The following is a 16,030-nucleotide window of genomic DNA, read 5'->3' on the forward strand; positions in this document are numbered from 1 at the left end:
ACAGGCTGTGGATATTGTGTATAAATAATAATGGATAGACACTTAAAACCTAAAAAAGTAACTGTTGCCAGTATAACTTATCTCCAAGTTCTTGCTGTTAAATTTGTGTAGGCTGACTGACTGACAAGTCTTTAGGCTCAGCTCCCTATTTCAATTAAGAAAACCCTTCTGGTAGACTAGTAAGTTATGCACACAGTGGGAAATTAACAACAAACATCCCTGCTGAAAACTGACTTTGACAGGCACCAAATTCTGTTTGGACATATTTCTCCAGTCTAAAAAACAAATTGTCTGATAAAATAGTAAAAGTAGCTGTAAAGCTTTGGAATCAATCTGTTGATGCAGCAGCCGGCAAGTGAAAATAAAAAAAAACAACCTCATCAGTGCTATAAAACATGGCTTAACTACAGTATAATAGCAACTATAATTCACTTGGCAGTGATGCATTTAGGAAAAGTCCCACACAGGATTTGTTAAAAGCAGATCTACTGATTCTCATTTATAACTGATGACAGGGTACTAAATCCACTGTGCAGTTTCTTTCTGTAGCATCTTATATCAAAACAGAAAAGCTGCATCCACAGGAAGACAGGGTGCTAGACTGTCAGCTGGTTGTTGGTGTGTGTGTGTGTTTGCGTGTCTGAGTCGTGAGGACAGCTGGCAATCCGGCCCCTGTTCAGTACAAAGGGGAGGGGGCTGGTTCAGAAAGAGAAAGTGTAAGGTGTGTAACTGTGTGTGTGTGTGTGTGTGTGTGTGTGTGTGTGTCTATCTATCTATGTGTCTGAGTGATGCATGTTAGTGCGTGCTGAAAACACTTTCAAACAGTTCATTACCCAAGCAGTTGGAAAGCCATTTGCCAAACAGGGTAAGGGCTGTTAATAAGATTAAAATCTCTCGGCACCCCACCATCAACAAAGAACCCCCAGTGACACACACATACTAACATACACGCACACACACTTTTTTTTATCCGTTAAAGATACAGCTAGTTAATGAAACCTTCTTTTTTCCCACAAAACCAAAGTGAATTGCTGTCTCAATTGCCCATCTTCCTTAAAGTCTTTCTCTATTTTTGGTCTCTGTGTCTCCCTCTCTCTCTACACACACACACACACACACACACACTAATTTTACCAATTTCCACCTGCTTCCACCACAAATCCCATCTATAAAAGCACTGCTTTAGTAATCAGCCCGTGTGTGTGTGCGCGTCAACATGCCTCCATGGTGCGCTTTCTATTAAATTTTAATTAGCCGACCCCCTCCCTTTCCTCGTATACAAAGAATATTAAGTAAATTTATGATGCGTGGATGCAGCACAGGACAGACAGATATGTATGTCAATGGCACGAGAGAGAGAGAGAGAGAGAGAGAAACATGGAGGAAAAGAGGGAGGAAACAGACAACGACATAGAGAGAGAAGAAAAGCGAGAGAAAGACAAGATTCAGCACAATTCATTCCCCCTCATTTCCAGTGTGTACAATATTAAGGCCATTACAGGCTGGTGTCAGCGTATTCGGAACAACACATTAGTTAGTGGGGGAGAGATGAGATGAGGATGGAGGAGGAGGAGGAGAAAGGATGAGAGACTATGTGGATGAACCTCTCCATCAGCTAGAACCAAGACTTGTTGCTGCAGTAACAGATAGCAGGGCTGCTGACACCAACAACAGGGCTTTTGAATTCCTTCCTCTCTCTCTCTCTCTCTCTCTCTCTCTCTCTATATATATATATATATATATATATCAATACACCCACATTAATTTTGAAAATTCATCTCACTCTCTCTCCACATTAAACTGATGTTTTTGACACCCCAAAACAGTGTTTTTCTAAAACGGTCCCCAAAGTGGATACATTTCAAAACCCTGGCCTCTCATTTTAGTGTGGACGAGGGAAACTATTCTTTTGGAAAACAATTACTTATGCTTGGTTGGGAGCCGTGTGGCAGTAAGTTCTGTTGCCTCTAACCCTCTATGTGATCACTCATTTTAAATGTCAGTATAGCCCATCACACGATACATGTGTTGTCATTAAGCTGGATGTTTTTTTGGACATAGAATTTCGTGATCATAAAATAGCAGTGATTGGTTAACAGGTAGCATTTATGACCCACGATCCAATCACTTTTTTATGCTGTTCAGTTGTCTGAAAACAGAAAAACAAAAAGGTTTAACCAGCTGAGTCTCAGAGTCGCAGAATAACAGGCTGTGTCTGTACCACTCCTCCCCAGATGTTGGCTGTGACAGATAAAGATATAGCCGTTATCCTTTTTTCACTAGTAGGTCCAAAACGTTTAAGCCACGGCACCCCTTCATAGTGATTTTTACCCCATGGCAAGCTGTAAGCCAAGTAGCTTTCACTGTACAGTCGGTTTTGCTTCTTTCACATTTCTTTGAGCTCAATTTACACTAACAAATCTTTTCATCACTGCTCTGACAGTCGCTATTTCTGACTGCTGTGCATCTGGAAAACTTGTGTGGCGGAAAGCGTGTTGTGTTATTATGACAACCAGTTACCGTGAGCTGTCCTGACCAGTCTTCACGTAGCTGCTGCATAACTGCACGTTTAAGATTAAGATGTTAATTCTTCTGTTTTGATATGTTTGAAAATGTAATGTGAAAATTTAGTTCATGTAAATGTTCCCTCTTTTTTTGTGTGATGAAACTTGCTATAAATTTAGTTTAAAAAAAGGAAATAAATCTTGCAGCACCTTTGAAAGAAGACGGATCTTTACAAAAATGACGTGAAAATGTTAGTGTGGATGTCATTTTAAGTGGTGTTTTCAAAATTAGCCAACTTAGTGTGGATGTATTCTCTATCTAGTCTATACATCCTTCTGCCTTTTTCAGTCTCTCTCTAAAGTATCCGTCCTCCCCACCTTCTGTCTCTCTCTCCCTCCAAAGCAGTGCAATTGTCTCTCCTCTGGTAATGAGGAAAGGTCTGCAGAGACTCTGAGACTGAAGCTTCATCAGCAAAGACCAGTCCCATCATGCTGGGCCGCGCACAACAAACACACACAGATACAAACACACACATACACACAATCTCACTGGCTTCATCAGCAAAGACCAGCGTTATCATGCTGTGAGGTGCACATACATAAACACACACACACACACACACACACACACACACACACAGAATAGATAGACAGGCTTCATCAGCAAAGACCAGTCTCATCATACTGCATCATGCACACGCACACACAGAAAGCAGGAGCAGAGGAAGGGATGGGCTTGAAGAAGAAGGAACGAGAGAGAATAACAATTCAGCAGAGGGACTGCAGGTGGCAAAGAAAAAAAAGAAGACTGAGAGAAAAATGAAGAAAAAGGGACAGAGAGAGGAAGAAGAGAGAGATAAAGAGAGAGACACAAGGTGACAGGAAGGGAGACAGAAGCCGAGCGAAGTGACAGTGTACCGAAGCCAGGCCTAAATACAAACAGTTTTATCTGTTGACACCCACTACCTCCTGACACGGCCGTCAACTGTACTTATTACCACATTCTCTGCAGACACACCAGCCTGTCACCTCGACACACACACTGGGGTTTAGACACACACACACACACACACACACACACACACTAAAACCAAAGACAGTTTATTTGCCGATGCACACAGATCAGATCTTAGAGACACGCAAAGGCTGGGGCGGTACACTTCGGGACGACACATAGTACACAAGGCTCTTGTACAATTCACACACATACCCCTGCATACTGTAGTAATTCCCAGTAGCAGGCAGGTGGGGGCGATGGGCTGAACTCTGGGGCATCTCTGCAGTGAGCCTGTCAGACTGGTGTTTAGCCTAGCTATGGGCTAAGGGGCTTGCGAGTTAGCTAGGGATGTTATGACAGCCCTGCAACCTGCCTAAACGGGTCACCGGGCAGCTCAGAGCTCCACCGTATGTGTGTTTGTGTGTTATGAGTTTGTCGTGTCTCAGTGTGTGTCTGGAAAAACACACCGTGAAGGCTGCTGCGCCAGACATAGAAGATATTTACACAGACAAACAGGCAGACATTTATTTACATTTACCTTTGCTGTAAGACATTCTTGTGTACACACATTGTTGTGCAAAACATGTCTGTGGTGTGAAGTGCCAGTACTTTCAGAAGCCTTGTCTACTGGTGTGCTGCAGTAAAAAAGCTTATTCTAACAGAATGGTAATTTGAGGCTGAATCCACCGGCCTGTGGATTTGAATGCAGTCACGCACAAGTTATCTAATGATCCTATGCTTTGGCAGCCAGTGGAGATGGTTCAAATCCTCAGCTTCATGACATTAAGCCAGACAGTCCCTAAGCTCACCTGATTTGAAACAACTAGTGCTGAAACAATTAGTCCATTAGCCGATCAACAGAAAACTAATCAATAACAATTTCGCATCCGGACATGTGCAGAGCAGAATGGAACTTGATGACAGAAGAAAACCAAAAAAAGTTGCAACTGACATCTTTAAGTTTTGGTTTTAAAGTCACTTGCTAACCAAGCTGTGCAGCAAACGATATGTGCTTCGATTTCAAATCTCAGTGAAAGCTAATTATTCGATTATGTCTTTTTAAAGAGTAAACCCCAAAGTTTTGACTGAAGTGCATCCACCCTGGAAATTCAAAAAATGCCTCTAGAACGTGAAAAAGTATCAACATGGGCAGCGCTGGGAGGGAGCGCAATTAGATAGACCTACAACTGATCAGAGCACCGTGACGTGACGTTACAGCGCTGAGGGACAGGGTGGTGCTTGGTCCGTTTTCAAGCAGGAAAAAAATGGCAGCCTGGTCACAAAATGTGTTTCTGAAAACATTTGAGGAGGGAAATAGGCAGTAACAGAATCTTGCCTCATATTTGATCAGCACTAGTTTGACAGTTTGATCTGAGTTTCGTAAGCCTGGTGCATTACGCTGAATGGACCGGCAGACTGGACGCAGGCCCAGACCTACAACCAATCAGACCAGCGAAATGTGTGGACATGTGACGTTTCAAATAGGAGGGGGCGGGGAGGCGGGGGGTTGGTTGGTGACGAAAGCTGCCAACATATATGTCACCTGCCTCCAGATCAGTCAATAGCAAAATTCAATTGCAATAGCCGGGTTTCAACCTGTAGAGGGCGGTTGCTATGCATATTTATAACATATTATGTAGAATTCAAATAGTTTGCACTAAAATGTCAAGATTTGGACTTGAATTCATGAACAACACTACTAAATACCCATATACATTGGTTTTCAGCTGAAAAAAAAGTGGTTTGGGGTTTAGCTACTCTTTAAGGTTACTGAACCTGTTGCCAAGCAAAATAAGTCCACAATTTCTCCACAGGCTAGAGTGGACTGTCACCAGGCAACACTAAGTTTTGTTGTTGTGTTTTCTTGAAAACTATTTAGGCTTCTGGTCTTTTTAAGATAAAAGACTCACCAGCAACATCACCTTTATCTCATCTCTGCTTCTGTCAACAAACCAGAAATCAGTATACAGAGAGAGAGAGACACACACAGAGAGAGAGGTGGACACATAGGACAATGAGAGGAGATCAATCGAGTGACAAGGTTGAGGGTGCAGTCAATACACAAACACACAGAGTACACACTGATGTGACATTGCAGTGACACACAGTTTTTCAGAATAGGTCTGAGCCCCAGAACTGTTTCTGAACAGATGGTCTGTGTGTGTCCAATTGTGTGTCAGTGTTAAGGTGTGTGTGTGTGTGTGTGTGTGTTTGACCTTGACCCACGAGCTGATATCACTGCCAAACTTCTGACTGAGAGACAAGAGACCACCATAGGACCTTTCCATACAAACACACATGCTCACACACACACACACACACACACACACACACACACACACACATTTGAGATTTAACAACCTGTGCAACCTTAACAATTGACATACTGCAGGTTTACACAGTATTATACTGTATATAAACATGGATTCAGCCACAAAGTGGCACTGTTTCCCCATTCTTCACAATCTATGAGAGAGAGAGGAATGAGAGTGTATGTGTCTTCATGAGTTCTGCAGTGCTGGTTACCGGGCCTCTCCTTAGTTTTAACTCAGATCAATGGTTATTACCGTGCCCTTGTCCAGGTCTCTCTCGTCTCTCCCTTTCCCATACAAGTACACAGATGCAGAAAAACAGCCAAAACACACACACGCACACTCACACTCACACACACTAACATGCACACACGCACAGGAACACAAAAGTACAAGGGTTCACAGCCAAGCATCTGCAGCCTTTCTCAAAAGCAGGCTTCCTGCTGTGAACATTTCCTCTCCTCATTTCACTCGTTTCTCCAGAGGTGGTAATAAAATACTGATGAATATTCTGCTTTTAGTCTCTCTTCTACAGACTGCTTTTTCACTGCTGATTCTGGTCGGCCAATATTAGTTTTCTCAACATCTTTACAACAAAACTATTATATGTTTCAAAATGCTACGTATACAGTATGTATGTACGCAACTTAAAAAACAATCATCGTCTGGATCTCTGCATCTTTCAATATCTATGACATATAGAGGATTCAGTTGCTAAATGATTCAATTTGTCAATCAGGGGTGTTTGTTGCTTATATTCTTTGAAACGCAAGAGAAATTCTTTATATTTGTGTTACTTGTTTTAAACTGTAGGTACCACTTCATTAAAAAGGCATGATTTGTTGGGGTCTGAAACACTTACACGATATTTCTTCTAGATCATTTCTTTTTTCCCTTAAAAAAAAAACAATTTTCCATTCAATTAGCTCATGTAACTTCAGCCAAATAGAATATAAATAGAATAAAACTAAAAATAAAAATATATTAGAACCTCAGATTTTAAGACCAACCTTTGACCACAAGTGCATCATTTTATCTTATTCCCATCATCATACTTTCTCAAACAGTCCGTATAGTCACTTCCAGTCGCAGGTGTGAGCTACGTAGCACACTTTATGAATATTCATGTCCTAAACACAAATATGGTGATTTCAAAATGTTGATTCGCTTGACTGAGTGGGAGTGTGGGATGCATATTACATGTGTGTATGCGACTGTGTGTGTGGGTTTATGTATGTGTGTGATGTGTGTGCATTTGGAAGAGTTGGTGTGTCTTGGAGCCGGAGGCCGGCCAATCCAAAAAGCCATGAATGTGTAAACAATGTGCCCTGCAATTCCCAATCAACACCTCCATACCACCCACGCCTCGTAATCAGAGAGAGTGGGAGAAAGAGAGAAAAGACAGAAAAGCCATCGCTGGCATTTGTCCATTATCAAAGTTAACAGAGGGTAGAAATAACATACTAATCAATGGTCCTCTGCATCAAGTACAGTTCAGGTCACTTTGTTTTTTTCCTGGAGGGAAACATGGCTTGCAATACCAGCATATTACAGATGTCCAAACACAAATAGCACAAGGACACCCATCCACTCAAACATATGACACACTCATGAAGATTCCAGGGGCCGTGAAAAGAAGCCAATTAACCCTATAACATAACATGATACCATGGCAGATGCAGGTAAACACGTTTTACAACAACAAATATTAGATGCAGGAAGACTGAGAAGGTTAGGAAAGGTGCGGAAAGAGATAGTCGAGAAGGAACCAAAAACGAGAAACAATCACTCTGTTCATTGTTTTCAAAACCTGAATGTTGGCTTTCAGCAGGTCTTTACAGTCAAAACCTTCATCAGGTCATGTAAAAAGCATGTTACAGCCAAAACTTTGTTTTTGGAAAAATTTAAAGTTTATTTCTTTTTCTAACATATGAATATGAATACTACGAATCACCCTTCTCTTTGTGTCTTCTTCTCTCTTTATACCCTCCTGCTCCCTCCCTCCTTCTTTATCACAAAGATATCTGAGCGCTGGTTTCCCCCATGCCTGTCACGGCTGGACAGCACTGGGCAACAGCAGGTAGACTCACAAAATATAAACGTATGAATAAGAAATAAACACCAGACACACGGTGTGGTTGACAATCTGTTTGACCATCTGTCTGCCTCGTGCATTGACATAGGTGCTGTCTGAACTTGATGACATTGTGACGTCTGTGCGTGTCTGTGCAGAAAAACTGATAATCAGCCAGTAGGTATTGTCCATTTCTGATTTGATGGGTTCATAATATAGTTTGATTTTATATTTAGAAATATTATACTCATTATCCCCTTTAGGCATTAAAATTACATTGATTGTAGTACAGATTCCAACACATGAATATGTGTTAATGTGAGTATTTCTAAGATTATTATCATCTTGGGTTTCAAGGGAGAGTCCTTGGCTTTTTCACCATGACAACAGCAAAACTCAAGGTCAAAAACAGCAAGCGCCTATAAAGTATTGGCAAGAAAGTGACATGACAATTTAGAAACACCGGCTATCTGCACAAAATATATTCTGCCAGCTTCTTCAGTCCAAGGTTATGAGCCTTTACAAACCCATACTTACCGAGTGCATATACAAGTAAAGAGTTTCTGGTTGAGGTGTATTCCTGTTGTGAACTGGACTGTGGCTAACCGTGTGAAAACGTGAAAAGACTCTTACCTGGCGAAGTCGAGGTCTGCCTCCCTGGACATGGTGATGTTGGTGAGGTTTTGTTGGAGGACAAAGATGTTCCTGCACATCTTCTTGATACCAGACTCACTGATCCTCTTAAAGTACTGGGCCCCGTTGATTAGAATACAGGAGATCAGATGACCCAGACCTAGCAAGAAGGAAGAAGACAAAGAGAAAATAATGATTGTCAGATCAGCACAGAGAAGAATCACAAAAAAACAGAAGTGAATATAAAGAGGAAGGGAAATGAGGGACCAATAATGAGTTGTCTGTCAACAACATTTTAACTCTGGACTGGACACTGGACAAATGAACTTCCGCTTTACAAAGGTAGGTAAACGGTATTTCTCAGGCAGCTGTTTGAACTTCACCCCAGGTCCATGCTGACCTTCAAAGATGTACTGGAACTTGTGCTGCTGAAGGGCGGCCCCCATGGCCTCCTCTATGGCTGAGATGTCCTTGTTCAGTTTGACCACCAGTGGGTCGTAGTCCATGCTCTCCACATTAGCCACGATGGCATAATTGCCTTGCTTAGCCAGGGGGATAAGGTAATGGAAACAGTGCACCCTGGATTGAGACATGGGAGGATAGTGAAGTTGAGGGAAAGAAAAGAGAAAGTGGAAAATTAGATGTCGAAGAATGTTTATGTCTTTGTTGTCTTTCCATTTCAAGCCTTTTCATTAAATGTACACCTGCTGATTATGCTAAAATGCCCCCTAAATTCTCTCACTGTTCCCTGTTGAAATGTTGAAATCAATTGTGACCTGTGATGACTTTCAAAACATTACAGGGAACGAGAAGGAAAAGAAAGAAAAGAGGTAAAGAAGTGAGTATGTCTGAGGTGTATTATTCTCAAAAACAATGGTGAATTGTGCCTTCAAAAGGATTTAATTAAATTTGTATGACAGAGAAGCTCATTTTGTTTTTATGCCTAAAATACTGTATTTTAGATGTTTTAGAATTCATTTTATCTAGATTTTTTTTTAGGGAAACTTGAATGAAGATGTGGTAAAAACAATGATTCGTGCTTTTGGCCAGTAAGCAGCTCCAGTTGAGTAATTGTGGGTTAAGACCCTGCTGAAGGGTTTTTCCTATTCACTTGTCTTGGCCAGATTTTTCTTGGCTGGTAGAATTACACATATTTTTTTGTAAATGGGTTCATAACCAACTGCTATGAACAAGGCTGATTTAACTTTACAAAAGACCTAATATCAGAAAATGTCAATATTCAAATAACATTTTTTACTGTATTTACTTTTTGATCAATGAAGCATACCAGGCTCTAAATGAAAATAACCATAATCTTGAGAAGGAAAACAATCCTATCTCTAGTTTGTCCATGTTAACATTTTACGCCCATGGTAACATATGTCTTTAATATTACTTTTAAGACTGTAATGGGTAGAGGAGGTGAATTTTAACCTCTCCTTTAACAATATCCTACTTCTCTCTGTCCATTTAAACACCGACATCTTACTCTGAGGTCCTTTAGGTCCACAGAAGGCTCATTTTTGTCTAGACTTAAGGAGTCAATACTCTCATAAGTCCATAATCACAGTGCCCTGAGCAGAAAGGTATAAAATGATATGGGTGAATGTCTCTTTCCCCTTAAGGCAAAGCCAACAACTACACCACATTTTCAATGCCTCCATCTCACTTCCTTCTCTCTCTATTCAATCATTTCTTGCACTTAGCTACTGTATCACCCTTCTTTAACCCCCACACTCATTTCTTTCCCATCTCTTCCTCCCTCCCCTCTTGCTCTCTTCCTCATGGCTTCATTTAGCTGGTACCACTATCAGGGGAAATTCACTTGATGGGGAGAGTCAATGGAGTGTAGCATATAGCTAGACATCAGCCTCAGGGAGGGTTTTCTACTGAAATCATAAACAATACTGCATAAGCTACACAATAGTCTACAGGGAAATAGTGGTACATGGAGGGATGGAAAGAAGGGGAGAGGGATGATGGAGGACTATTAGTGGTTGTGGGGGGAGAAAGTATATGATGTGGTAAATTAACTTGGATATTGACATTCAAAGCATATACTCAAGACATGGTATAAATTCCTGAACTGGTACAATTACAGTAGGGTAGAATGATGCCACTGATTTTTGTCCATATGATTTAATGGCATGTCCTCTTAGCTTGTGATGATCATGGTAAGTGGGTGGTAAATGATTTAAAGTCATATTGTAACAATCTGTGTTTCATTCAGCGGGGAAGTGGCACAAATGAGTTATATCAATGCACTGATTTCAGATTTCTTGGGAAGAAAAAGAGAGTAAAGTGCAAGCACACACCGGCAGCTCGCGTCATTTGACGTGCGATAAACACAATAAGATAAATGTAACAATACGACATAAAACCCCTGTGTGTGTTTTCATTTCTGCGTGTGTGTCAGTTTCTCTCTTCTGCATACCTGACCTCCAGGTGCAACGCCAGGAGACAGCGGTCGGCAATGTCCTGGAAGCCCCTGGACAGGTCACTTAGGGTTTGGAGAATCTGCTCCCTGCTCCGTTCGCTCTCACCAACTACATGGCTGTCTGCTGAGCATGGAGACACATCTAGGTGGAGAGAATAGATAGGAAGACACACAAAGAAACCATTAACAAACAATTTTACCGAACAGGGGAAGTAGTAGTGAGTAGAAGGACCACCCTTTAACAAGGGGAACTAGGATGAAGTTTCAGTGCTTGAGCAAGCTGCTAAAAGCCCTACCAGTTAGAGAGGTGCTGCTCTATAGTTGACCCTGACCTCTGACCCCCACAAATGTGTCATACCATCATTACTGTGACCTGTCTGTGCTCACACACACTGTACTGTGCTCCTAGATAATATGCACGTCATTTCATGTTGACATAATCAGGTACTGAAAATGAAACCAGCTCATATATTACACACAAAAGAAAACGTCACACACTTCCTGAGTCCCTCAGCATGTTTTTGTACTTTCTACTCGCCACTTGTGCTGAGGCAGCAGGAGCATGTGTCAGTGCGCTGCATTGTAAACCACACAAAAGACCTATGTGTATGTGTGTGTGTGAAAAGAGAGAGAGAGCCAGAGAGTATGAGAGCATGATGAGTGTATATAAATTCAGCCCGGTGTAGATCAATGGCCATAAATTAGCAAGGGGAGGAAAGGGAGAGAAATTGGCCCCGTCACTCATATGTAAGTCTATTTGGTCAATGAGGCGAGTGTTTGTGTGTGTGTATGAAGAGTGACTGTTGAGTAGGAGAATGCAGGGGTCCACGATCGATGTGCCGCAGTCAAAGCCAGCTCCCCAGTTACTCTTCCTGCCCTTCTGAAGGTCACACATACATGCACGCAGGCACCAAAAGCGGTTTGGCAAAGGTCTGGTGGAACAGTACATGTACAGTCCTGTAAACTGGAAATATGACTTCCCTAATCATAAGTTAGCTTGTAAATGCAATTTACATTTTGCAGCTATCTCTGAGGTTTTGAATGTATCAGAGCTTTCAAGCTGACTAGGAAACAGTACATCAGCTGTTATGCTAGGAAACCAGGGGATCCACCGATATTTAAAAAACATGTTCTGGAGTAAAGATACTCCAGAACAGGAGAGAGGCAGAACTGTGTTCAGAAAAAACTTCTAGTAACACCAAGACTGTCTGTTGCCATACAATATGGATACATTTACTGGAAAAATTGTAGAACACATCCTAAAAAGTTCTCTGTCAAAAAGTAGGAAGAATCTAAGTAAAGAGGTCAAGTTCATAACAATATGGGACTACAAGAAGACCTCATATTTCATACCCACTAAAGATACTACACTAAAACTTCGGTTGCATATCACTTCAAATGCCCTGGTGCTGTGTAGGAACAGTTAACATCATGTAATTAATTCAAACATCTAACTGATATTATGAAATCTATTATTATTATGAAACCTCCTGGTTAAACAGACTTGACACCTGGAACAAACTTGGAGACAACTCAAGAAAAAAGACATTTATTTAGGGACAATAATAATTGACCAAAGTAAATACTGGGACATTCTACTTCTTAAAGAAGCATTGGCCATCAGCAGATACAAACCTTCCTTGAACAGTGGTCTTAGAGCTTCTAAGGAACTTAAGTTGTTTACATGATATTGAGAGTGTTTAGCTTTATTGATGCAATCAGCTGGCACACCTAGTATTTATTCGCTGTTGTTTCCTGTCACCAAACTGCTCCTGATGTAAAACTGAAAGCTTGAAACTGCAACAATGTCTCGGTCCTTTTTGGATTAGAAGGTATTTATTTAAAGGGGAATAACTTTGCATATCCCCACCATTTATAAAGTCAGCTTAAGTTCAACACCTTACTGTACACATATTTCTACACTGTTTGAAATCACAACACTCATCAAATCAAAGTCATTCTTTGCTGCTTTACATAGTAAGTACTTCTGTGTGCTCATGTTTGCACATTTTGTATGTGCTGGTGAATATGTGCTTCTGGTTCCATTACAGTTACTTGAAATTAACCCCTGATAAGATGAGAGACCATTGGCTTAGGCAAACAGCAGTGAGGGGGTGTGATGTGACATCAGTGTGACAGCTGCTCTTACAGCCTGTGGGTCTGACATATAAAGGCTGGAGATTGTATTTCTTATTAAAGGTGTGCATGTGATGTGTGGGGGTGTGTATGTAGAAGTGCTAAATGTATGCTCTGTATGTATAAACTTACTTGCTAATTAACTGCCTTCTTGAATAAACCTCTTGATAATGTGTGTGGGAGGACACTACAGTGAAGAGTCATTTGCAGCAGTTACAGGCAGTTTCTACTGTAACAAGGAACTTCAAGTCCTGCAATGGAAAGACTTTGACTCTGGCTTCAATCTAACAAATAAACAGTCAGATAAATTCCTAAGTTTACTGTTTGCAATAAAATGTCTAATTGCGGATAAAAACAACATAAAACTACTAAGCACTATTCTCTTCAACAGAAAGAGTATCAAAATTAGCCATCCTTTCTCACTTCTCACTCTACAAAGTTGTAAGTAAACCACAAATAATGAGCCTTCTTCCTCTTTTTAATCAGTTTCATTGTTGCCACAACTAGAACCACTGCTGTGAGTTCTGAGATAATTAGGGGATAGGATGACTAACATTTTAGGCTTATAATCACCCATTATTTTTGTTAATATGACGATTTCACATTAAACCAGTGTGAGAGCAAAACTAAGACTGGCTTAACTCAACAGACCAGTCTAACATTGCACAGACTCTCAAGGGAGAAACAGAGACTGGAGCACACTGATTGATTTGCAGCCTTTATTTGTGCAAACAGAGACATGACGTGTTTGGTTGTATGTTTGGATTTTTTAAGAAAAAGTCAATCAACAGTCGTCAGTGTTACTTTATAAAATCAGTATGATATCTAAACTAGTTACTGCCTCCTCCACCAGCCGAAAACAGAGAGCCAACAACAAGATTGGTCTTAACAGAAAAATTCCACAATGATTTCTCAAGGGAGCGGAGCATAATGATATTAATTGACTTCTTTTGATTGCATTTAGCAGATGTTGTTTATTCTCCCTGGTCATCTTATCAGATCATTAATAGTTACAGAATGCAGCATTGAAACACAATACTGCTACTCAAACTAAAAGCCACAATTACAAGAATATTACCTATACAGCTGAGGAACCTGAAAGCTGTGTTAAATGATCTATGACATTATTAAGGTCTATTGACAGCAAAGAAATGGTAACAACATCAACATGTATTTGGTGCAGCTAGAGGTGCGCTGACTGTTTATACCACAAATATATGGTATGTTTGTATCTGTTTATATCATAAAACTGTCACTTTGTGCTTCCATAAAGTCTTAGTTAAAGCACCTGACAAAAGGTGCATGTATATTTGTCTGATATACACCATTTTGCTCTCAGTGTGTCTCTTTGCTTCTCTTAGCTTGTCGATGTGTGTGTGGGAGCGTGAGAGCATTTCACTTGCTCTGCCTATGGGAGTGTCTTCCCTCCAAGTGTGTGTGTATGTGCACATAGACGTCGTGTGTGAAAGTGACTCGAAGGCTTCTGCTTCCTCTCATGTGCATTACACTCACTCACTTTGGCAGCAGAAAGGAAAAAAAGGGCTCGCTGTGGCACACACTGCTGGAGGTCTTTCCAGGGGGGTGTCCGTGAAACACACACACACGTCCAAAAACACACGCGCACAAACACACACAGAAAAACGGATTCCTGCAGTCCTCAAGCCTGTGCTGCTTTGATGATGCGAGGGAGGCGTCGCAGCATGGCGGGCACCATTAGAGTCAGGGACAGACGGGCAAAAGGAGACGACTCATTGGTCCTGACTGACAACTTTCCTGCTCTCTTTTTTCTCTTTCTGCTGAATAGATGTGAAGATATGTATGTGTGTGTTGTGTATGTATTTATGCGCTCATGTGTAGTCATGTGTGTATGTGTGTGTGTGTGTGATACACTTATCCAATTATTTTAGAATCCCATCTAAGAGAAACGTCTGTTGCTTGCCATCTGCAGAAGATGAGGGTGGCAGACATTGAGAGAGAAGATCTATGATGGAATTCACATTCTTACACACATACAGCAGATGCAGACAAACACAGCCAGTTCATATTAACACAAAACCCAATCTTGCACTCTTTGACCTGTCCGCCATTAAGGGGATAAACAATACATTAAGAAAACAATATGACTTGACATTTTCTGTGGAATGAAGAGAAATTGGAGAAAGATAAGCTAAGGACAGTGTCCTGCAGGGGTGGAGTTATGAATGATTCATAAATGACTGACTGAGTAAGAGAGGAGAGGAGTTATTAATTATTTTGCTGCCTCTGGTAGAGGATGAACATCTGCACACGGGGATCTGACTTTCTGTCCAGAGAGAAAGAGAGAAAGCAAGGGGGAAAGAGAGAGATAAAAGTTGAGAATGAGATTGAAAGAGTTCGATATCTGAAGATCCCATATTGCTTAATTGTGTCTAATAATGAGAGAGAATCAAAATATGCTAGAGATGTTGGACAGAAATGAAACCCGAATGGATGAAACAAAAGATAATATTTTGACTACTGAAAAAACAACACCATCATCTCCCACTGCAACTAGTCCCCCAGGCCTCTGCAGTGAATAAGAATGTGTTCTTAGTCAACTTTCCTTGTTAAATGGAGTCAGAAAATACAATCATTGCTAAAGGGAAGAGACCTACACTCACCAGTCAAGGTTAGAAAAGTGTTTTCCATAAACCCATTGAAGAGGGAAGGAACTTATTCCCCATATGGTTATTATCCAGAAACCCTGCAGCACAGATTAGAGGCCTGTTTAAATGCAATTTATGACAGTCAGGCCTCCAACATGAACACACACATTTGCATACAAGCACATAAATTGTTGGTAGGCAGCAAAAAGTCTGTCCTTTAAGATGTCCCTTCATACTGTTCATGATCTCCTGTTTGCAAGTTCATGTTCAGTACACAAAGATCCAACAAGGCTGCCAGACACACTGGCAAATA

At 41.0% G+C, this 16,030-nt stretch overlaps 1 protein-coding gene across 1 annotated transcript in view; it reads right to left on the bottom strand.

The window, feature by feature from the left end:
- The window catches only part of exoc4 (exocyst complex component 4), a 114,722-nt gene that overhangs the window by 5,978 nt on the left and 92,714 nt on the right, over positions 1 to 16,030 (bottom strand). The window contains exons 17-19 of the mRNA XM_044185814.1: positions 10,955 to 11,099; positions 8,921 to 9,099; positions 8,521 to 8,680 (exon numbers count right to left, since the gene is read on the bottom strand). Of these exons, the coding sequence (XP_044041749.1) occupies positions 8,521 to 8,680; positions 8,921 to 9,099; positions 10,955 to 11,099 (484 nt within the window). The remainder of the gene's footprint in view (positions 1 to 8,520; positions 8,681 to 8,920; positions 9,100 to 10,954; positions 11,100 to 16,030) is intronic.

Source organism: Siniperca chuatsi, linkage group LG23 (genome assembly GCF_020085105.1).
Source record: "Siniperca chuatsi isolate FFG_IHB_CAS linkage group LG23, ASM2008510v1, whole genome shotgun sequence".
Taxonomy (NCBI): Eukaryota; Metazoa; Chordata; class Actinopteri; order Centrarchiformes; family Sinipercidae; genus Siniperca; species Siniperca chuatsi.